The sequence below is a fragment of the Myxocyprinus asiaticus genome, chromosome 24 (assembly GCF_019703515.2).
Source record: "Myxocyprinus asiaticus isolate MX2 ecotype Aquarium Trade chromosome 24, UBuf_Myxa_2, whole genome shotgun sequence".
In the NCBI taxonomy this organism is placed as follows: domain Eukaryota; kingdom Metazoa; phylum Chordata; class Actinopteri; order Cypriniformes; family Catostomidae; genus Myxocyprinus; species Myxocyprinus asiaticus.
In genome coordinates, this window is record NC_059367.1 from 17,166,549 (window position 1) to 17,191,816 (window position 25,268).

Sequence of the window (25,268 nt, forward strand, 5' to 3'; positions counted from 1 at the left end):
GTGACCTCAAAGGGTCCTTGCCACTTGCCAAGTAATTTGGAGCTCGATGTGGGGAGTAATACGAGTACCTTATCTCCCGGTGCAAATTCCCGCAGCCGAGTTCCCCTGTCATACAGCCGGCACTGTCGTTCTTGTGCTTGGAGCAAATTCTCCTATGTTAGTTGCGAAAAGGTGTGGAGTTTTGCTCTAAGATCAAGAACATATTGAATTTCATTCTTACTGTTTGAAGGTCCCTCCTCCCAAGCTTCGCATATGACATCAAGCACGCCGCGCGGGCGCCGCCCATATAGCAGCTCGAATGGGGAAAATCCTGCGGAGGCTTGTGGGACCTCTCGTACTGCGAATAACAGGGGATCAAGCCATTTGTCCCAATTTCTAGTATCCTCGTGCACGAACTTATGAATCATATTTTTAAGGTTTTTTTAAACCGCTCCACCAGGCCATCTGTTGACTTAATGCCCAATAATTCGTAAAGCTCACGTAGTGTTTGTGACATAAAGGTTGTGCCCTGATCGGTGAGGATTTCTTTCGGAATCCCCACCCAGGAGATTATCTTGAAGAGTGCCTCCGCAACACTATGTGCTGAGTTGCTGCGAAGAGGCACTGCTACCGGATATCGCGTTGCATAATCCACTAGGACTAATACAAAACGATGTCCGTGTGCTGACCGTTCTAATGGCCCGACGAGGTCCATTCCAATTCTCTCGAAGGGGACCTCGATCAGCGGCAGAGGGCACAATGGCGCTTTTGGGGTGGCTGGTGGATTCACCAGCTGACATTCGCGGCATTCCGCACACCACCTGCGGACATCACCGCCAATGCCCGGCCAATAAAAATGGCTATTAGACGGTTCAGTGTTTTCTTTTCCCCTAGATGAGCCGCCATGGGATTATAATGAGCCGCCTGGAAAACCATTTCTTGACGGCTCCGTGGTATTAAGAGCTGGGTTGTATCTTCCTTTGTTCAAGTGTCCTGCGTCACTCTATACAACTGCTCATTTATAATTGCGAAATATGGATATGAAAGTGCGACATTCGGCTGGAGTTGTTGACCATCGATCACTCTCACTTGGTCTAAGGCATGCTTGAGGGTTTCGTCTTGTGACTGCTCCAAAGGGAAATCCCCTTCGGGAAATCCCTTGAGGATGGGCGGGGCTGCAGCCTCTCCCCCCCTCACGTCATCCTGACGTGGAGCAGCCGAAGATGGCCCTGGCTCCGCCTCCCCTGCCAGAGCATCGCACATTTCACATCTCATCACTTTCGGGCAGGACCCATCCATGGGTGAGGCGGGAACTAACCGTGGCCTCCACTCTATGTTTTTTTACATAGAGTTTTTCCATCACAGGGCACTGATCCCAGAAGTGCCTCGGATCCCCGCAACTCCAGCAGGCCGGCCCAGGCGCCACGCCTGCACTTGCATTGGCAGACACTTCCACCTGAGAGGGAGAGCAGCGGGGCACTGTAGGGGCTGACGGTGGTGCAGATCCCCGCGTGCGGGGAACCGGCCTCGGCAGTGGACCTCCTTGCCTCCGCAGGGCAGGAACGGGCCCTAGGGAGAGAGCAGAGTGAGAGAGAAGAGGGGAGGGGGAAGAGACTGGGGAACACACAGGGGGAGGGGAGAGAGAGAGAGAGGAGGGCTCTTCCACCCTCGTGTACGCCGCCAAATGGTCCTCCATGAGCTGAACAGCTTCTTCCAGCGACGCCGGGCGGTGGCACTGGACCCACTCCGCCATCCCACTGGGCAGTTGATGGACCAACTGTTCCAGCACCACTTGATCTATCAATCCCTCGATGTCGCACCTCCCCGCCAGTAGCCACTTCCGGCACATGTCTCGGAGCCGTTGAGAGAACGCAAATGGGCGGTCGGTCTTCCCGAGCTTCAGGGTTCGATAGACCCACCTGCTGCAGGATGGCCCTCTTCAAGTCGTCGTAGGCCAGGAGGTTAGCCGCCGGCAGTTGTTGGGCAGCGAGCTGGGCTTCCCCGGACAGCAACGGGAGGAGCCTGGCCGCCCAATGGTCATGCAGCCAGCCCCAAATCCCTGCGGTCCACTCAAACAGATCAATGAAAGCTTTGGTGTCGTCATCCGCCCCCATCTTCAGGAGCGGGGGTGGAGGCAGGGAGCTGCAGCTGTCCGGGGTCGTGGCCGGGGCTTTCTCCTGGCCGAGGAGGCTCCGGATTGCATGCCGGTCCTCTGCTTGAGCCCGCAAGATTTAAAAAACCGGCGATCCTGGTCCTGGCAGAGCTCAAGCAGGGCTTGCTGATGGTTCTGATGCAGGCTAGCGAGGGACTAGAGGATCTCGCTCAGCTGGGAGGGCTCCATGGGACGTACTTCGACTCCCGGGATTCGGCACCAATGTAAGGGAGTTAGAGTGAAAGGAGAACACAGGGAAGCGGGTTTTCCAGGCTCAGGTAAGACTTTTAATCAGCCATCTCAGTGCTTTACAACTTCACAAACTCATCAGCTTCACAGGCACGTAGTAACTTAAGCACATCAGCTTCACAGGCACGTAGTAACTTCAACTCATTAGCTTCACAAACATAACAGAATAAATGTAACAGCTTCAGGAGCACCGTGGCCATCCTTGTGCCAGACTCTCTCTCCCTCTCTTTTGCTGGTGGCGTGGCTGCTTATATGCCACTCTCCCCATGCTCACTGGAATTAGAAACGTGTTAAACATAATCTAGCTCAGGTGCAAGTGCCCTTACCGCTTTCTCTCTCTCCAGACGGACGCTTGACCATGCCCCCGCTGCCACAAAAGACTACCACAGTACTTTCCTAAACACCTTTTTGTCACTATGTGCTGCAAAATATTCCTGATTCATGAGATATTTGCATGTGGTGTCTAAAGGTTAATTTTGGGGCAATTTGATTTAATTTTTAATATATTTTTTTTAATGTTGTAAATCAATGTAGCTAGGGGAATTTACACATTCATTTTGAGACAAAATACTTATTTATAATTTTCAGTTTTGTTAAAGGTCATTAAATCAAAAGTTTTCTTAATAGCTGTCGTATAAGTGAAAGTGACCGAGTGATGGTATTTGGGGTACAAAGCCCCCCTGTTGTAGGGGCTAAAGAGCCCTAGAAAACATTTTTTTTTTTTTTTTTTTTTTTAAGTGGGTGGAATAGATTTGTTCTGAAAAATGTTCAAAGTGGTCTCAACTTGACTGATCTAATCACAGTGGAGATTAATTTGTTTATAGAATACTTGAGATGTTATAAAATGCCAAATGTGTTTGAAATTAATAAGTCATCATTTGTATTTGTATAGCGCCTTTCACAACACACATCATTTCAAAGCAGCTTTACAGAAAATCATGCATTAACAGAAAATGAAACTGTATATATCTATATCTGTAATATAACAGGAAATCATGCACCCTTTTCTGAAGTCAAATTCTCAAATTTTGCACCATAACTATTGCCCTTATATCTACACGACATACGGCCTTTTACCCCAAGTGTGGCTCCCTCACCACCTTTTTTTAAAAACTGAATTTTAATCAAAACAACATTATATCACACAAATGATGTTGCTCCATCAATATTCAATAATAAAAAAAAATAATAGATTTTCAATCTTGATACATCTTGTGACCAGAATAAAAGCACATTTTACTTAAGATGTGCCTTTAGCCCTGTTGTACCCTATGTGACTTTCATCACCAATGTCACTTACACCAGCAAGGGTCAGAATATCATTCTTATGGTTTAACTTGAACCATGTATTATGTTGGAGCTCCTAATAAAATTACTAACCAACTGGCGAATAACTCTTACTGGCTTACTTGCTAAAGACAATTTTTACTCATACATGGCGCTTGGCGAATGTTAATTTTGGATCCTGCTCGTAAGTGTTTGTGTGTGTCCTTTGTCTCTATTTAAGATGCTAGCATTACCATGAAGATCACAGATGGAGCCTCCAGGTTAACGATGTGCGTGAGTTGTTTAAAATGCCTTACAGTCCTGCTGCTCTGTGCTTCGAGCTCGTTATCACCTCCCCTGGCTCAAAGGTTAATTGAACATTTAATAAGGAAAGACAAAATTATGCATGTATTCAAACTGGACTGTGCTTAAAAGTTAATGGTTCGAAAAGCAAATTTTTGGTTAATTTAGTGAAATTATGTTGTGACATCCTAATAACTCTAGTGAGATGCTCTGCTCAATGAAGGGTGTTCAATAGTAATATGAGAATTATAATAACTACAGTGGAGCTGGGAATTTCATTTACACATTCCACTCAAATGCAAATTCTCATCTAATCCACTAATCCTTTTCCTGTTGCAAAAATACAATCAGATCTATTTCATTGATCCCCAAGGAGAATATCCGACATAGTCTCCAACACAGGTGTTGAGACTTCTACCGTTAAACCACAGCTGTTATTTCTGTCAATCCACCTTATAATGAGATGTTGTTTTTTTAGGCTACTCAAGGAAAGATATAATTTCAGGTCTCCAGAGAGTCTACAAGTGTCACGTTCTATCTCCCTCTTGTTTCCATGGACTCTTATTTTGAAGTTTTCCCCTGGACTCCATTTCCAATAGAGCACTGCCCTCATCACTACCAGCTGTTCCTGATTATCCTCACCTGTCTTTCAGTCCCTTATTAGTTCCTTTATGTATATATACCCTCCTGTTATGTTCATTCATGGTCAGTTCTTGTCCGTGTAAAGCTTGTGTTGGTTAGTTGATTTTGTTTATGGCATGCCACGTTATCTTATATCTTCATCTTTTTCATTAAAGTCTGCATATAGATACATCGCCTCTCTCGCCTCTCCTTCTTCATCATCCTCTCCACCACAACTTGTGACAACAAGAAGACATAATATTCTAGAACAATATTATGAGATGTTTCAGGTACAACAACTTATAAGTTGCTGTTAAAAAGTGATTGCTTTTAGTTAGAATTTAAATGTGTTCCAGTTTCATTAAAAGGCTTGACATTTTTCATTAAAAGGCTTGCCAAAGGTGTGATAAATTCACTCACAAGCCCTTAGGGATGCGTCTTACCCACTATGTAATATGAACTATATAGGCTTTGTCCGAAAGCTGAAAAATATTGTCTTTGCGGCCAGAATGTGGTCGTAGGCAACAAGGCACAACCAAATCCAATGTTTACGTAACATCCTGTCTACTAAGATGCCTTCACCTAGTCGGTTTTTGAAGGCAGCATAGATTTGTGAATCACCAAAAACACAAGAAGAAGAATGTGAAAGTGATCTGTTTCTCATCCACACCTATCACATCACTTCTGAAGATACTGATTTAACCATTAGATACTTATGGATCACTTTTATGCTGAATTATGTGATTTTTTTTTTTTTAACTTTAAAATGTTGGCACCCATTCACTTGCATTTTATGGACCAAAAGAGCTGAGAAATTCTTCTAAAAACCTTTATTTGTGTTCAGCAGATGAAAGAAAGTCATACAAATCTGTGATGGCATGAGGGTGAGTAAATGATGAGAGAATTTTCATTTTTGGGTGAACTGTCCCTTTAAGGGCTCTTGTCAGCTCTGGATGAATGAAGAGAGGTTTGGAAACATTTTTATTATGGTGAAAACATGAACATTTCCCATAGGGATATTAATTATAATGCTGAAATATAAACCAAAGCAAGATCATGTTTTATTAATGCCTGCTTTCACTATTTCATAGCTTTTAAAGTCCTGCATGGATTCTTATTTCAGAGTAGTTTCAGTTCAGTTCAGTAGTACTGTACAGCAGTACTGTCGCTCTCTAAACGCAGAGTACACAGCCTGCGTAGGGCACCAACCCCAGTCACGGAACACTCGTTGTGTCTGAAACCGCCCCCTATCCACTATATAGTGCACTATTTCGGGTGTCTGCCATTTTGTAGGAGTCTCTGAATTCTGAGTGAGCCACTCGTTCCCTACTTTTGTTCACTCATTCTCACCCACAATGCACTCTAATTTCGAGTGTACATTTGATGTACACTTGACGACGGTTAATTGCCTATAATCCACCGGGGGGAAGACGTACGACCTGAGAGTTTACTACTTCCTTTACTCCTGCAATGTTTTATTTCATGCTGAATGTATTAAATTACTTTTTGACAAATCATTATTTGATTAAAATAACATAACATATAGAGAGGCAAAACATACAGATACATTTTAAAATGTACTCTATATTTATACAGAATTTTGCTGAAGCTGAACTATTCTTTATTTACTAAATAATTCACTGAGGTGATATTATTTTAACTCAGGAGACTGCACACGGTGGAAATGATAATTCTGTGGATGATTTAAATATTCTGTTATAACATGTAGGTTATGATAATTTGGTTGGATGAAGGAGCTATGCGCCCAAAAACGCTGCCCAGCTTGTATTGGAGTTTAAAGATACAAAAGTATAACAAATAAATACAATAATGTACATTAGATAAAATGTGTTTACTCTTTATATTAATATATATATTATTCGGCATATGATCGCCTCACGCTCTCACTTCTCTCACGCACGTGCCTCGCGCCCCTCGTTGTGCATGTGCAGAACTGCTCTTTTCATGCTCCAGTTGTCAATCACGCGAATGGCAGAGCAAAAGGCATTTACACTTAATATGGAAGTTTACATGGATTTATTCAGTTAATCAGCCTGAAGTAGCTGCGATAGTTGCCAGTGCGAGGGCGTAAGATAAATGCGTAAATACTGCTCATGACATGCGGGACAAGGCGCACTGATATATTGTTGTACTGATTTAAAAACGTACACTTAAAAACTGATGTCATAAGAGCCCAGTTACAGAATCACCCTGACAATTACCATCACATTACACAGAAAAGCCCATGTTAGCATTAGAGCCACAATTTACCTTGACGTTCTGCCTTAAATTGGAGCTTCAATTTTAATCTTGAAATATCCGCTTGTCTTGATGTTAAATGAAGGCATTGCATGATGAAGCTATTCTTTTTCACTGTGCAGAGCAAAGAAAGTGTTTCACTTTGTTTGAAGAGCATGATGCTGCAGCAGTTGATAGACTCGGCTTGAGTGACAGTCTGTGACAGTGCGCACAGCTGTGTGAACTTCCGCTGTCGTAAAAGTCCCATTCAATAATCTCTCAATAAATTACACATTAACTAAAATTAAACCCAGTAATGTAACGACAGGAACGGCGCCCATTGTAACAAAGTAAAAACAATTTCATTAGAAATTTACTTGTACTAATTTCATTTAATTTACTTTTAAACCTACTCTAAAAGTACATTTTTTCCCAAAAAGTTACTCAAGTAAATGTAACGAAGTAAATGCAGCGTGGTACTACCCACCTCTGCCTACGATAATAGCCAGCCAGCCCAAGGAACTGTCTCACCTCCTTTTTGGTCTTAGGTCTTGGGCAGGCTGCAGTCGTTGCAGTCTTATCATTTTGTGGCCACACCTGCCCATCACCCAAGTGGAAGCCCAGATACCGTACCTCCACCCGCACAATTGCGCAATTCTTTTGGTTAGCTGTGAGCTTCGCCTGTCTCAATGACCTTAGGACAGCCCTCAGATGCCGCAGGTGCCGCTGTCAATCATTACTGTAAATAAGGATTTCATCTAGATAGGCAGCGGTGTACGTAAGCAGCGTGCGGTCTGAGGATTCTGTCCATGAGCTGCTGAAATGTAGCCGGGGCCCTAAACAAACCGAACAGAAGGGTCACAAATTTGTGGAATCTGAATGGTGTGGAAAATGCTGTTTTTTCACGGTACATGGGAGTTAAGGGGATCTGCCAATCCCCTGCAGGAATCCTCTATGGGTTGGGGAAGCCGAGACTTCCCCCTCCCCCTCCCTTGCATCCTCCTGAAGTGGAGCTGACATAGGCAGTCCCGGCACTACTTCCCCAGCCAGCAAATCGCAAACCACACATCGATACGCTTGGTTGCAGGACCCATCCACACATATTCCCCTCAATAATGTTGTAAATGCTGGCCAATTTGTACCCAAAATTAGTGGATGGGAAAGGCAGGGACCAACACTATGCTTTTGTCCCCAAAATGTGAATGGAGGTTTGGTTACAACCTGAAACCGCCAAGGCTTGGTATGTACCCCCTTTAATACACACAGGTATCCGGTACGCTCCTGCTCAATCGAATGCAGCCTGTGGCACGTCGGGGATCCGAACCAATGTCTCCACCTTCATGGCGGGGAATCGGTCCAGGAAGTGCCCAGCTTCCCCACACCTCCAGCAGACCAGCCCAGACTTCACCCCACACCTGCAGCAGTGGATTCACCAGCCTGTGGGGGAGAGTGGAGTGAGATGGGGGGACCGGTGGGTTGAAATTTCCCTGGGACTGGGGAACCGGTTTTGGGGTCATGGATGCCGGCGAGGGTCTTGATTACTTCGGCCAGCGGCGAGGACTCAATGACGGCATTTCTTCCTCCTAAACCCGGGTTTCGGCACCACTATGATACATTTCTTGCAGGGTTGTGAAGGAGGAAGCGGGGGCCAGGTAAACAGTCGACTTGAGACTTTTATTGATAGCACTTTTCAGTCTAACACGCAAAGGTTTGCTTTTCAGCATAACAAAACGAACACACAAAATACGGCTTCATGCATTACTCTCTCTCCCCTCCGGCAGTCTGGACTGCCCTTATATCTCTCTCCAGCTCTCACTGTGACAAAAAACAGCTGTTAGAGATAATTTCCCACAGGTGTCAATCCTTATCACTCTGCCTCTCCCGGCCTCACTCTCCACAGATGTCGCTCGGCCATGCCCCCATCTCCACAGTCTTTTTTCAAGCGTCCGATTGAAATAAGCATTGTAGTCATTAAATATTTGTTTGGTTAACTCTAAATCTCACTTGAATTTGGTCTGTATCATTAAACATGATGTTATGATGCCTTGGAAGGCAGTCAGAAACCAGCTTTTTTTAGAAGGTACAGTACCTTCATACAAAAATGCTTACTATTAAGTCATTATCTGACTGGGCATTGAAGCAGTAGGTTTCAGAAACAGCCATTATATTAGAGATGCTGTTCTTCCCAAAATTGAACGTCCAATATGGATCGTTCAGTTTTACAGTGGTAAACCTTTTTGCACTTGATAAGCTCACATGGCTGCTCTGACAGACAGCAATGAAGTAGTTCCATCAAGGGCAAATTCATTATGTGTTAAGTACCACAATCACAGTGTTTAGAGCAATAGTTTGGCCACTTTTCCCTCCTTTACTGTACAGAGTGATTGAATTATGCAAGAAAGCCTTTGAACTTGGAAAAAAAAGGAATTTAGGATAATTGGCTTTGAACCTTCTTGTTTCCTCTCTTCTTCTTTCGGTCTTCTTGCAGAAAGTGTTTTGGATTGCTGTAGCTCAGTGGAAGTCAAGTGAGATTGACATCTTGACATCTACGTTAATTGGAAATCGCAAACCATCAGCGGGTGCAATGAGAGTTTTCCCTCAACCAGGTGGAGCGTGTGGGAGGACAACAAAGGCAGCAGAGGGGAGGAGGTGAACACTTCACCCCTTCCTCCCATGCAGCTCTGAAGCATTATAAATTAGAGCTGGTTCCTGAATATTTGCAGCTTGTGGGCGTCAGTTTGTTGGCAAGATTTTCATCAGGCCTGTTTTCATTAATGAATGAGAGAGGGGCATTCAAAAGGTTTGAAAACATCTCTTTGAACAGAAGCCACAGCAATCAAGCGAAAGCCATAGATTGGGGGTGGGGGTGTGGTCTGCCCCCTTTTTTTTATCAGCATTTATCAGAATTTAGTTTGAGATGCCGGCATTTTAATTATTGCTCATCAAAGGGTTAATAGTTGTCATTATGGTAAATGCAAATTAAAGGGTTAATATTTAAGTCAGTGTTAGTTGCTGTTTGCAACCCATTTTATTTTCGTAATGTGACATATTTCTGAATGAAACAGGATATTCAACAAGAAAAAATACACGACGGGACATTATTTTCTCCTTGGGGAATGGATTTTATAGGGAAAATGGGTGTTACCCAATAAGATTTTGCAATAAAACAATGCCTAAATAGCTATTTACCTGTTAGTTAACGTTATCATATATCACACAGCCAAAGTGATGAAATTCTGCAGAAATAGAAAGTAATTTCAGAGGAAGAGCAAGTGATTACAATTTAAATACGATTACAAAGAAAAACATATTTTTCTTCAAACCACCCCACCCCCCTTTGGAAAAGTGTGCACTGCTGAAATGTTCAAAATAAAAGAATAGGAAAATGCAGTGAGAAAATAAATAGGGTAATTTTTATATTATGTTGACTTCAAGTTAAGTTTTCTGAAATGAATAGACAGAATATAAGTAAAATCAGTGACTGAATCACTCAGATATCTGCATTGTGGATGTTTCCCCATCTTCAATTTTCAAATGTAACGTATGCCACTGAATCCAATGTAACTTCACTAGACTTAAACAGCGGATAAAATTGCAAAGGTACACTTCTCAATCAGAATGGAAATAATAAAGATGCAGTAATTCTCAATGGTCTGTGAGTGTACAACTGTTGCAGGACTAAAAAAAAACTGTTTTCTAAATAATGTACTGAGCAAATCTGTGCATGAATTCTAAAGCATCATCTTAACTGTGGGCTTAGTATGTTACATTCCATCATAGTTCTGTTTAAATACTGACGCTGAACAAATCCAATCCATTGACATCGTCATTTTTCAATGACTAAGTCTGTCACTTTGAAATAACTTTATAGTCATGTGACAAAGGGGCAGATAAGGTGCCCTCAGTGGTGACTATATTCTCATAATTCTCATTAGATTGATGGGTGAATAAGGGTCTTAGATTCTGAAGTTGGCTTTTCAGGGAAAATCCCCAGATTCCAAAAAAAATTATAATTGCTTTTGGAAAATGATTTAAAAATAGATTCCTTAACCCCGCAGATTCTGCATGCACAGAGAATATATGCATAAGCTCAGACAAATCATTTTAAATATAGAACAGATTTTATTTTTAATAGGACACAGTCATCATCGACAATGATTTTCTATCTCCTCATACTCTGTCTGTCTGTCTCTCTCTGACATTTCACTTATAATAAAATTATATCACTCCAATTAAAAACTCAATCGACTTCTTAGATTACTGTGAAAAATCAGGTGTTATTGCTTGAATTTGCAGCAAAGCTACAACGAATTTCCAAGGTGTGATTTTTGGAGAGAGTGCTGCTTCTGTAAAGCCAATTTAAACTTGGCAGCCGCATAGCAGTTATTACAAGTATGGATCTTGGATACTCTTGCATATAATTTTATGTTATGACCATACTTCTTGAGGTATCACCCTGCGATGCTTTTTAAACAGTATTGAAGGAGTTCCCATCTATATGTTGGGCACTTACTGGCTGCTTTTCTTTATTATTTGGTCCAAGTCATCAATTTCAAAAACTTTTTTTTTTTTTATTATTAAATTTTAGATTTATAATGAAATAAATTAATATGGTGGCACAATTATATTTTTGTCTACAAAACTAATTTCAAACATTTAAGCATACGCCTTCAGATCAAAAGATTTTTAAGATCATGAGAAACATTTCGGTCAAGTGTTTCAAAACTTTTGACCGGTACTGTGTGTGTATATATATATATAAAACATATATACATATATATTGCACATATATATATATATATATATATATATATATATATATATATATATATATATATATATATATATATATATACATACATACACAGTAAACCATTTTATTAAATTTAATTACTTATACCATGATATAAGATTTTGGTCATACCACCCCAGACAGAAGTTTTGTGTGTGTGTGTGTGTGTGTGTGTGTGTGTGTGTGTTGCATTTTGAATGTGCAGTGAAAGCTGTGGCTTCACCATACTCCCCCAGCAGTATTCCTCCAGCCAAACCACAGCATGTTTGAAAGCACTCAGTGAAGGCATCTCCTTTCCAGTCCATCTCACTAGTCCTTTACAGCCATCTGTAGCTGCAGATGCCAGGCCTGGGCTGCACTAATAGAGCATTTAGCTGACAGATCCAGCCAATGTCCCATTCCAAACTGAAATGTCCTTTAGGTGGATAGAGGATTGTCTGTCTCTGAGGTCCCTGCTCAACAGGGCCCCAGCAGAGCAGCGCTTCCCAGCACAGACTCATAACCTTCAGCTAAAATACTGGCCCTTGAGTGCATCTCCTTTGCATGTGTTTCTCAAGGTCTGTCGTGTTAAAACTGTGGTATATTGGTTTTATATTTGTCCTATATTTTTTTAAATCTTCTTTCTTTCCACTACTGCCCTATTTTAATGGCAGTCTCTTGACATTTTACTTTGTTGGGCCTAATTTTTATCTGGACCAGTTTATTCCAGTGCTGGCCAGTGTTTAATTTTAAAGACCCCATAAAATCGCTTGACGAGTGCAGTTTTCATTCCTGCATTGGCATACTTATTATTTAAACAGGAAGTTGAGGCAGGACATATCGGAGCACATAACCTTCAGTTTACGACACAGCCATGAACCATGAACCATGATTTGCTATAAAGGTGGAATTAGGAGGAGGGGACGTTCTTAATCCAGAACATTTTATTAGATGAAAATTTGATCAGGAAATTTTTATCAACATGTTATTAATTTTGTCAACTTTTAGGAGCACACTAGCATGTAGATTGCTTCAAAGTTAAAAAGACATGGGCTAAAAGCCACAAAACTCCAATTTTGACTTCATGGGTTCTTAAAATGGATCTTTGTTATGTTATTTCATGTAATAGTTAACCAGCATTTTTAGTTTTTCTCTACACCGCTGTAAAGAGAACATGAAACAGCATTCACAATGCATTTAACTTCATTATTGGTAATTTCAGAGGAATAGAATATTCAGTGGGAAAGATTTGTTTTTATTCATCAGGATTTGATTGGATTGTAAAAAGTGGACCATGATGATATTGGCTAATATTATTTTCCCTGGCTGCATGACCTTGGTCAGCAGAATAATGCTTCAGAAGGAAGAAAGTTATTACATGTATGATGAAACATGCAAAGTTAGACCAGGGACAATTTTTAAGAAACTATACTGTTTAGGGCAATTTTGTATTTCATGTTGTCTTTTAATAGATACCACCAAAATGGCTGAAACTGGCAGTTGTTAACGATACTATTCTATCATACCCCTTTAAACAATAACAGCACCCCAATTTAATTTAGTAATTAAACTTTCTCTGGTAGAGATGTTTTCCGGGCTCGAGGACTGCGTGTCTTTGTGGTTTTGAGATTTTTTGAGCTACAGTACCTCTGGGAGTTGGGCTCTTTTGTCCTCATTATTGGCAAGGTGCCCAGGGAAACAACGGCTCACCCCATGCACCTAAAGCAAGGTGACTCCATCACTGGCACCATAGTGCCAGGCTGTTTTCCCCTTCTGACACTTTCCCTGATTAAAATTGGTGTGCCTATCTTTCTCATCCCAGCTTCAGGTGAGACAATGTGATATACTTCCAGTTCTCACAGCCTGGGCCGCAGTAATAAGAAAATAATGGGCATACATTTACATTCATCTACTCTGGTATTATAAAGCTCTATATTACACAAATGTGATGGGTTAGGTCTGACAGAATGGGGAGAATGAATCTTTCAACCAGAAATCAATACATAAAACAACAGGGCAAGAAGCCAACAACTCTGAGCAAGGTCGAGGGCGGAGAGCTCCTCTCATAAAATTTCACAGATGCATAAACGCCTGAATGCATCGCCCTACTCTCTCTCAATTCAATCTGCTAGCTTCCATCTCAGAGAAAGAGAGACAGAGAGCAAGAGAGAGAAATTGAAATAGCTGTCCGATATGTTTATGTGTTGATGAAGCTGGGGGACTCCATGCCAAGGAGCAGTGTTCCGACCAGGGACTGGGATAAAATTAATCCAGTTCTGACCCAAACGCAGGACATAGGGAGAGAAAGTGAGGCAAGCTGTTCCCAGATGCATCTGCATGCTTCCATCAGTCATATTGCCAGCGAAGCAATCAGGAAGGGTCAGAACATCAATATGAAGTAAACGAGTGCCTGAACGCCTCTGCAATGCACAAGACGAAGGTTGCACTGCACCGTGTAAAACAGCTTTAAGCGAATTCGAGTATTTCTGTAACTGCTAATCTCCTGGGATTTTCACACACAACAGTCTCTAGTATTTACTCTGAATGGTGCCAAAAAAACAAAAACAAAAAACATCCAGTAAGCGGGAGTTCTGCGGACGGAAACATCATGTTGATGAGAAATGTCAACGGAGAATGGCCAGACTGGTTCGAGCTGACAGGAAGGCTACGGAAACTTGGATAAATACTCTGTACAATTGTAGTGAGCATAATAGCATCTCAGAAAGCACAACACGTCGAACCTTGAGGTAGATGGGCTACAACAGCAGAAGATCATGTCAGGCACTTTATTAGGTCTATAGCTGTCCTAATAAAGTGCTCAGTGAGTATATTTTGGCATTAAAAACTATATTTTAATAGGAAACAATGCATCTTCACAAGTCTGAAATATTGTATTGCAAGTATCTGTAATTTTGTTTATTTATTGAAAAAAAAAAAAAAAAAAAAAAACTACCAATAATGAAAAATTGTCATTTAACTTGCCATAAATAATTTTGGTGCTTTGGTGAATGTATGTTATACTTTGATGTCATTGTGTCTCATCTGACCTTAAAGAGATACAGTTGAAGTCAGAAGTTTACATTCACTTAGGTTGAAGTCATTAAAACTAATTTCTTAACCATTCCACAGATTTCATATTAGCAAACAATAGTTTTGGCAAGTCTACTTTGTGCATGACATGAGTAATTTTTCCAAAAATTGTTTACAGACAGATTGTTACACTTTTAATTGACTATATCACAATTCCAGTGGGTCAGAAGTTTACATACACTAAGGTAGATTTGCCTTTAAGCAGCTTGGAAAATTCCATAAAATGATGTCAAGTCTTAGGCAATTAGACAATTATCTTCTGATAGGCTAACTGGAGTCAATTTGAGGTGTACCTGTGGATGTATTTTAAGGCCTACCTTCAAACTCAGTGCCTCTTTGCTTGACATCATGGGAAAATCCAAATAAATCAGCCAAGACCTCAGAAAAAAACTGTGGACCTCCACAAATCTGGTTCATCCTTAGGAGCAATTTCCAAATGCCTGAAGGTACCACGTTCATCTGTACAAACAATAGTACGCAAGTATAAACACCATGGGACCACGCAGCCATCATACCGCTCAGGAAGGATACACATTCTGTATCCTAGAGATGAACATAATTTGGTGCGAAAAGTGCAAATCAATCCCAGAACAACAGCAAAGGACCTTGTGAAGATGCTGGAGGAAACAGGTAGACAAGTATCTATATCCACAGTAAAACAAGTCCTATATCGACATAACCTGAAAGGTTGCTCAGCAAGAAAGAAGCCACTGCTCCAAAACTGCCATAAAAAGCCAGACTACAGTTTGCAAGTGCACATGGGGACAAAGATCTTACTTTTTGGAGAAATGTTCTCTGGTCTGATGAAACAAAATTTCAACTGTTTGGCCATAATGATCATCATTATGTTTGGAGGAAAAAGGGTAAGACTCGCAAACCGAAGAACACCATCCCAACCATGAAGAATGGGGGTGGCAGCATCATGTTGTGGGGTGCTTTGTTGCAGGAGGGACTGGTGCACTTCACAAAAAAGATGGCATCATGAGGAAGGAAAATTATGTGGATATATTGAAGCAACATCTCAAGACATCAGCCAGGATGTTAAAGCTTGGGCACAAATGGTCTTCCAAATGGACATTGACCCCAAGCATACCTCCAAAGTTGTGGCAAATTGGCTTAAGGACAACAAAGTCAAGGTATTGGAGTGGCCATCACAAAGCCCTGACCTCAATCCGATAGAAAATTTGTGGGCAGAACTGAAAAAGCATGTGCGAGCAAGGAGGCCTACAAACCTGACTCAGTTACACAAGTTCTGTCTGGAGGAATGGGCCAAAATTCCAGCAACTTATTGTGAGAAGCTTGTGGAAGACTATACAAAATGTTTGACCCAAGTTAAACAGTTTAAAGGCAATGCTACCAAATACTAACAAAGTGTATGTAAACTTCTGACCCACTGGGAATGTGATGAAAGAAAAGCTGAAATAAATAATTCTCTCTACTATTATTCTGACATTTCTTAATATAAAGTAGTGATCCAAACTGACCTAAGACAGGGAATGTTTTCTACGATTAAATGTCAGGAATTTTTAAAAACTAAGTTTAAATGTATTTGGCTAAGGTGTATGTAAACTCCTGACTTCAACTGTAGTTCACTTCGGACATAATTTGCTCACCCTCATGTTGTTTCAAACCCTGTTCTGTGAAAAACAATGGGAGATGTTGGGCAGGATATTGGTCTCAGTCACCATTCACTTTCATTCTGTCTCTTTTTCATACAATGAAAGTGAATGGTGACCGATGCTGTCAATCTGCCTACCATCTCTTTTTGTGTTTCATGGATGAATTAAAGTCATACAGGTTTTGAAGAACATTATGTCAAGTAAATGAAGACAATGTTTTCCTTTTTGGATGAACTATCAGTTTATGTCCTTGGATCTAGCCATCCCACTTGACTTGTATTCTTAGTAACTGCTCTTTTTTGACAATTTTGTAGTTTTACTGATCATTTCATAGCTTTCTCAGACTTATTTAAGCCATTTCGTGTTAGATCATCAAAAACAGTTTAATTTTTGCTATAAGACATTCAGCCATTTACAAAACATAATTTCTGAAGCACCATGGTTATATACTGTATTATTACAATACATTTAGTGCACATTTTATTGAAACAGAGGCATTTATGCATCTTGTTCAGTGATTGCTGATGTAAGCTTATTAATCTGAGGGGTTTGCTGGGAATGAACACTTGCATTCTTAAGAGTGTCATTAAGAGCAGAGCTCATCACTACGGTATTACAACAGCAGCCCTGGAAGCTGATGTAATCTGTCAGAACATGCGCAGGTGCTTGATGTCACACACACGTAGACAAATTCACAAAAGTGATACGTTTACAAGAATAGTTTACCCAAAAATAAAAATTCTGCCAGAATTTTACTCACCCTCATGTCTTTTCAAACCTACAGTATATGCTATTATTTTGTCTGCCAAACACCTACACACAGTTCTCTTTCATACAACAACAGTTCATAGTGACCATGTCAGTCAAGCTCCAAAAAGGACAAAAATACCATAAAAGCACATTAAGTGTTAGATTTTTTAGGGAGAAGCAATGACATTCGTCCAGAGGCATTGGTGCCATATTTGACTTGAAAGCTATGGCAGACAGGAAGATTTTTAGTGCATAATGACTTAAATTTCAGTCTGTTGATCAGACAACTCTGTTGAATGAACTCAGATGACTTTGAATACAGAGAACAAGTCATATGGAAAACTTTTATGTTGATTTTTTAATTGCTTTCTGGAGCTTGACAGACGTGGTCAATGTGAACTGTCATTCTTCAAAAATTCCCATTTTGTGTTCCCAGAAAAAGAAAAAGAAGCATTTGTGTTTGGACATCCTTAACATGAAGATACGCAAATAATTAAAGATTTGTTGTGACATTTTTGGCTGAGTTATTATTTTAAGGACACATACTCAGACACACATAACAAATGTATTATACTCTCTCTCACCATTGTTTATATCTTTTTTCTTTCTCTCAGCCAATGTATATTATTCAGCCAGAAATTGAGGGCTCAGCACTCCAGAGGTCAGTAGGGTTAAGTAAAGCAGCCCATAGTTCTTTTTGTACAGCAACACAGTATAGCTCAACTTGGCCCTTCCTGTCAGCCCTGAGACGTACCTGTATTTGGCTCTAAAATAAGACACGCCTATACAAGGGCACTAGAAGGAAATATTATGTGCAAACTGACACCCCTTCACACAGCAAAACAATCACTTATCCTACTGCATATGCTGCCCTGTTAGATAAAAAAGGATGAATGCTTTAGAAAGGATGTTTGGGGATGCTATTTGCAAGATGATATATCACTTTTATTACTGTATACTGAATAATGCAAACAGTTCGACAATTGTTGTAATGCAGCATTTGGCTTTGGTGCAATGGATTATTTTGTTTATCTGCAAGGAAAACAAAATATATGAAAGTCTTGAGTTTGTGTCTGCTTACAACCAAGCACTGTTTTTTTCCCCCACCACAAATAAACCCTAAATCAAATAATGGAATACTGCTTTGTACAGATTCCTGGATATGACGCAACTGATGTCTTCATGAAAGCAGACATTTCAGGCAGAATGTTACAGTCAACAACTATCAATGCAAATCTTGTTTCAGTTTCAAATGTCCATGGCAGTGGCTTTTATCATATTGTAAACACAGGGTTCAACATAGAATGTGCTGCTCCACATTTACAAGCATGCTGGTTTAGAATGACCATGGAATACAGAGAAAATGTCCAAACTCTGCACACCAATAGAATACCAGGGAGTAAATACATTTAGTTTGTTACACCATGTCATTTACATTTATTTGTATTTAAAATGAAATATTATAATACTGAAATAAAATATTAGTATTAGTAAAAAATACTAAAACTAAATACTAAAATAAAAGTTTGAATACCTTGACTTAAATCTTTATCTTAAAGATACCACTACTCAAAACTGGAGGGGTATGCAAATGTTGGCATCCCTTTGAAAGTTTCTCCATCTGATCCCCTCTTTGGGATGGCTTACGAAGGCGAAAATTTCTTTACAAAACTATAAATTTAACAATTTTAATTATTCTTATTTTTTAAATGGATGAATTGCACTGAATAGTAAAAGAGAAGCAGCCAACAAGTGCCCAGCATGCATGTAAACTCCTTTAATACAATTTAAAAGGATCACTACATAGTGCATGCACTTCATAGTTTTGATGACTTTACTGTTAAGCTGTGTCCAAACTTTTGACTGGTAGTGCTATAAATAAAATATTAAAATCCAACAACACAAAATAAACAGACAAATATAATCTAGATAATATACGAAATAGCTTGCATAACAAATTAGTGCACGCTTATATGCTCTGTCCCATATTCAGATTGACGGTTAGCCCCATGTAAAACTTCTGTAAAAGGATGAGGTAAGGTTAACTTATTACTTTGAAATTGTGCCCAGTATAATTAATGCTGAAACTATGGATCTGTCTTAGATACTGCAAATGTTCCACTCAAATAAATGCATCAGCCCCCCTACTGTGGTCTTAGATTCTATCTTCCGCTCAGGATTTTAGATCTTTAATATGGATGCTTCTCTTCACAGACTCATAAACACACTTCTAAAATATAGATGGGGAATCCATTAAATTGCTTCCTTCATGCTTATCAAAATCTAAAAGTCTATAACTGTGGTTTCCCGTAGGGTCTAATTTCTGTCCAATGGAGAGTACCATAGTGAGAAAGACAGCATTGCTAATAGTTCTTGTAACTCTTTTGTATTGAATGGAGAGTTCTTTTTCTGCATTAATTGTTGGCCATTGAACTTTAGTCAGCTGGTATAATTGCCATCTCTGTCCTGTTGCTTTCAGCCAAAACAGTTTCATGGTTCAGACTTCATGAAAATTGCCAAATAAATGGAGCGATTGAATTACAGTAGTGGATATAATGTAGAGGTGGCAGACAGAGGTTACAAAAAGCCACAGGGACAAAGCACTGATAGCTACTTTTAAGAGATAGAGGGGGTAGTTCATTAAGAATGTAGGCCTATTCCTCCTGGTAAAAGTGGCAGGAATTTGCATTTGGTTTGGCACACGATTTACTAAAGGAATTATGCAGATCATGAAACAGCACAAACGCGCCCACAAAATCGCTGCTGAGTGCAATTTGCATGCGCAATTCTGATCTTGCTGGCCGATTCTAAGCACTATATAGCAGATGCAGCAGCAGACCACCGTTATCTGACACACTTTGGCTGGACTGAACAGCATCACAAGTTGCGTTCACACATACAGCCTTTTCCAGAAAATTGCCTACAATTTCCATTTTAGAGGTCATGTGTGAACATGACCCTTTTGAAAATACAGGTAAATTTAGCTCTGGCAATTTTTCTTAATGCGAAGTTGTACCATTACCTATAAATTTCCATATTGATGGTATGTGTGAACAACAATTTGGTACATTTACCAGTAAAGGCAACCCAATGATTTTCCTGTAATTTACCTGGTTGCATGTGTGAACGGGGCTACTGACTACTGTGATCCAGACACCTGAATCATCTCTTTAACATGCAGAAAGTGTGCTTGACGCATCTGGATAGTGGATATATGCCAGGTTATAGCAGTCCATCATTTGATCATTATTTGATTAAATATAGCTAATATAGGTAGAAAGAAAATGTACACAAACATCTCTTTTAAATAAAATTAATTTTTCCACCTTATTTCATCTGGCAGTAATAGCTCAATTTAAATTGCGGCAGGCAATTTTTGTGAATGAAGCACAATCTATAATAAGCCTAATTTACATAGAAAGGAGGCATGTTGCATGGAAAGGAATGACAATAACTTAATTTAAATACTTTAGATGCAGCGCAATTTCAGCGTGCATCAAATTAGTGAATAAATAATTTGACTCAGTGTGTCAGTGTTATAGCAATCAAAAGGCACTCATAGGCTTTGTTCAGACAGACAGAAAAAAAAATGTTTTTGGCATGTCCAACTCAAATCCTTTCAGTTGTTTGCAGTCTAAACAACTAAATCCATTTTTTTTTTTTTTTTAAATCTGATCAAAACCACGTCCATATGTATATTTTTTGAAATCCTATTAAAATCAGATTTTAAGTATTTTTTTTCATCATTCAGGACACAATGTGACTGTGACATCATACACAAAGTGCTGTAGTCTAGTTTAATTTAGCTCATTTACACTCAAATGGCATTCACTATGCAGTGAATGGTGAATGAGTGAACGAGAAAGTGATTTCAGAAACAGCATACAGTACTGTGTATGAATCAGAGATGGAAACTAGAGTATGCAAGTTGCACTTAAGTCGGGGAAAAAAATAACTCGTGACTCGACTCGCTAACAATTGACTCATTAGCATGTTTAAATGCATTTTTTTTTAAACATATACATTGAACATGAAAAATAACCGGGACAGAGTAAAGATGCGGCACTTACTCTCCCTGTAAGAGATAGTCTGACGCATTCCTGCAGATCGGTTCTTTCTTGCGGTCTGCGTGAATCATAGTAGGTACGGCTGATTCAAAAGAACCGACACATTAGAACGATTCTTTCATTGTGAATTCTCATGAGACACTGCAGAATAAGTGTAATATCTCATATAACGTGGGCTAAAATAGCTGTGATGCCCACACACCACCAGTCTCTGCATACCTGGGCGTACCTGCTCTCAAAAATGTTCTGGCGGATTGTGAGGACCCACTTTATCGACCAGCTGTGGGTTAAATACTCCCGAATGACAAGCGCTATGTTCCAAGAATTGTGTACTTTTTCAGTACAGGTTTTGTTCAGTACACTATTGCTTGTTCTGCACCTGATCAGCCTGAATGTAGCCCACTATTTTTTATAAGCAATTTTCTTATAGAGCAAGGTATATGAAAAACTTTTATTATTTAAACTTTGAGCATTTATAATGTGTATTAAAGAGATTAATTTTTATGAAAAATTACAATGTGCATTTCTCTCAAACATTTTTCAAAAAATAAATAACATTTTCTGTCATACTTTGTCATAAGTGTTATTGTATCAAATCAAGATTATATTGAATTATGAACCTCATCTCGCATATCGATCTGTATTGTGAGAACCATATCATCCCATCCCTACTTATAAAGTGTATGCAGTTGTCCTGCATATGGGGTTTTCATTAGGTGTGTAACAGTTATAATTTATCATGGTTCAGTTTGTATTACCGTTTTAGGGTCACGGTTTTGGTACGGTTCGGTATTTGCTTTGTTCAGAATAAAATATTACTGCCAAATCCAAAGAGTAATCTATTTGGTAAACACAGGTTTACCCTTAAATAATAATCATGGTTTTACAACAGTGACCATAGTTTAACCATGTTATTTGTAGTAAAATCATAGTAACCATAAAATAAACATGGTTACTGTCATGGTTACAATATATAGTAAAATCATGGTTACTATATAGAAACTGCAGTATTTCTGTTATAAAACCATAGTTAATTTTCGTCAGGGTCCTTAACTAAATAAAATGTCTCTCTAATTACTAAATCAACATTTTAACTTAATACCTGCACTATTACGTTACCTGCATCAACATAAAGTGCACTTCAAATTCATCTCAACTTATATTCAATATTCGGAAGCTGTGCATCACTATAAAAGGAATAACCTTGTCATTAAAATTCATACAAGAAGGGATGTTGTGATAATGCTTCTCGAATATTTTAGTAATACGTGGAAATCCCACATGAACACCCCAAGCACTTTAGTTATTGTTTCATGTCTGTTTGAATTAGCAGGGAGTGTCTGCTTAAAAATTGAAGGGAGTGTGTGCAGTTCCCTCGGTGATGTTGATGTAAAAGATTAATCATGTATCAATGTATTACTATAATGGCATTTGAATGCCATTAATCAAAGTGTAATATTGACGCTCACGATAGATTACAGCCGCGCAAGGAAACAGGAAGAACTTGCATGCGCATTATAAATAAACCCTCACGCCTATTATTGACATATACTGTATTACCAGTACAAGGCACTCGTGTCAAGTGATGTCTGCAAACATTGCCTGTTTTGTAAACAGCTTTTGACCATTGCTGTTGTAATTGACTGCAAAAAGAAAATGTTCCCAGAAAGGAGAAAAGCAGGGGGCTTCTCTATCAGTGGCTCATTTTCTCCACTTACCATTTTAAAATACACACAACGTGTGCAGAACAGTGATGTCATCAAGTTGACCCACGTGAAACACAGGCGGAGCGTAATCATCTACAGATCCATTCAGGTGCATTATCGGAGGTTGTAACAGTGCCTGTTTGTTTGATGCTTTGTTTTCTTCACCAAACCTTGTGCTCCAGATGCGTCATTAAACCTGAGGTGAAACGACCGTGGTGCCAGTGCTTCTCAAACCGTGGGTGGCAAACCATTCAGCTGTTTACCAAAAACAGTTACACTCCTAGTTTTCATAGATGTTATCCTAATGATGGTTTAATTCTTGTGTTAAATATTAAAAGTCTTTAATGCAGTCATTGTTGACAGTCTGCAGGTTCACTGAATTCACAAGAGCAAAGGTAGCCATGAAATACTATGTACTTTATTAGACAAGTTTGAATAAACGAACAAGGCAATCCCTAGAAATAATCACTTTAAATATTAAAAAACAAGCAAGTAACAACCCCCCCCCCCCCCCCATAATCAAAAAGTAACAAACCTCCCATGTTGTTGTTCCATGATCAATGAAAACATGGATAAATGCTTCACGCTGCAACCCCCACAATGGTTAAGCAATATCTATGCCCTTGTACTATATAGCCATATACAGGGTTAATTAAACTAACCAGCTGGAGATAAAGCTATTGCCTAAAAGAACTAAGACTTGAGACTTGACTTAGACTTGGCATTGAAAGACTTGAGACTTGACTTGGACTCTACCTCAGGGACTTGTGAACAAGTCTGGCATGAATGTGTAAATACAGTGATGTCTCTGACAGTTATGTTATCTGATGCAACACATGAGTTCAGCATTGTGGCATACTCTCTTTCAGAATGATAAACTTCTCTCTTGTGTCTCTTTGCACCATGTTGATGCTTAAGTCATTACTATGGCAACCGATGTAGATATACTGGGTAATTACTGTACGCACAAACTGACCCAATTTTATTACTTGTGAAATGACAGTCTGTTCTAAAGATCAGATTTAAAAACAATCGGAATTGGGTGAAATGTGAATAAAGCCATAGATGTTGCCATGGAGACATTAATAACTATGCTCTTTTTGCTGTTTCTGCTCTTAGGTCTGGCTGTTCACCAGATCATCACCATCACTGTGTCCCTCATCATGATCGTCGCAGCCTTGATCACTACTCTAGTCCTTAAAAACTGGTAGGAAACATTCTTTTCTTTCAGTAATGCGTCAATAACTTACTGTCTACCCTACATGGCCAAAAGTATGAGGACAATCCTTCTTAATCGACATGTTTGGCAAGGCCCTTTAATTCCAGTAGAGACAAATCTAAATGCTATGGCATTAAATGACATTCTAGTGGTACAAACATTTTCTGTTCTAGCATGACAGTGCCCCTATACATAAAGCGAGGTCCATAGAGGAGTGGTTTACTGAGTCTGGTGTGGAATAATTTGACTAGCCTGCACAAAACCTAGACCTGAACCCCACTGATCACCTTTGGGATGAATTAAAATGCAGACTGAGAGCCAGTTCCCATCGCCTAACATCAGTGCTTTTGTATCAAATCCCAAAGCAATGTTCCAACATCGACAGGAAAGCCTTCCCATATAAGTGGAAGCAGTTATAGCAGCAAAAGTAGAAATAGCTCCTTATTAATGGCTGTGGGTTTGAACTAAATGCTCAACAAGCACATATGGGTGTCATAATTGGGTGCCTACATACTTTTGACCATATACTGTATCTACTCTTGTCTCTCTCCCTCCGTCTGTCTTATATTTTCAATCGATTTTTGTCAATCACTCTATCAGTCTGTTTGTCAATGTGGACAATCTTCCCAGCATTTATCAACTAATTCAGACACTTGTACACATTATGTCTATCTCCCCTGTTCATATTAAATGTTAAGACAGACACAGCGGTTCAAGGTATGATTTTATGTTGGCTTTGTGAATTTGGTGCGTGTTTTTGTAGTTGTGCGCAGTCCGGGGATGGCCGACACAGCAGCCACCAGAGAAAGATCAACCAGCAGGAGGAGAGCTGTCAGAACCTAACCGACTTCACGCCTGCCCGCGTGCCCAGTAAGGTGGACATCTTCACTGCCTACAACGACAGTTTACAGTGCTCGCACGAGTGTGTGCGGGCCGGCATACCAGTGTACACGGATGAGATGATCCAGCACACGCCAATCTACAAGACCTCTTATAATGGAAAAAGGCAAGAGTCAAAGTCTTATACCAAAGTATATGTCCGAATGATAGTATAAGTTACACAAATCTGAGACCACATTGAAAGTCTGAGATTCAAAATCTTTCTCTGTAAGCATCCCCTTAGCCAACCTTAGATTTTACATAGACCTTTCTGTGGACTTCACATTACCTTACAGGAATAATTGTTTTTGTTGAGCAAAATTTAAAACCAGGCTCTTATCTGGGAGTTTATAGTCTTA

At 39.8% G+C, this 25,268-nt stretch overlaps 1 protein-coding gene across 1 annotated transcript in view; it reads left to right on the forward strand.

Moving 5' to 3' along the window:
- The window catches only part of LOC127414860 (adherens junction-associated protein 1-like), an 83,147-nt gene that overhangs the window by 50,396 nt on the left and 7,483 nt on the right, over positions 1 to 25,268 (forward strand). Inside the window, exons 3-4 of the mRNA XM_051653213.1 lie at positions 23,931 to 24,018; positions 24,794 to 25,036. Coding sequence (XP_051509173.1) covers positions 23,931 to 24,018; positions 24,794 to 25,036 — 331 coding nt within the window. The remainder of the gene's footprint in view (positions 1 to 23,930; positions 24,019 to 24,793; positions 25,037 to 25,268) is intronic.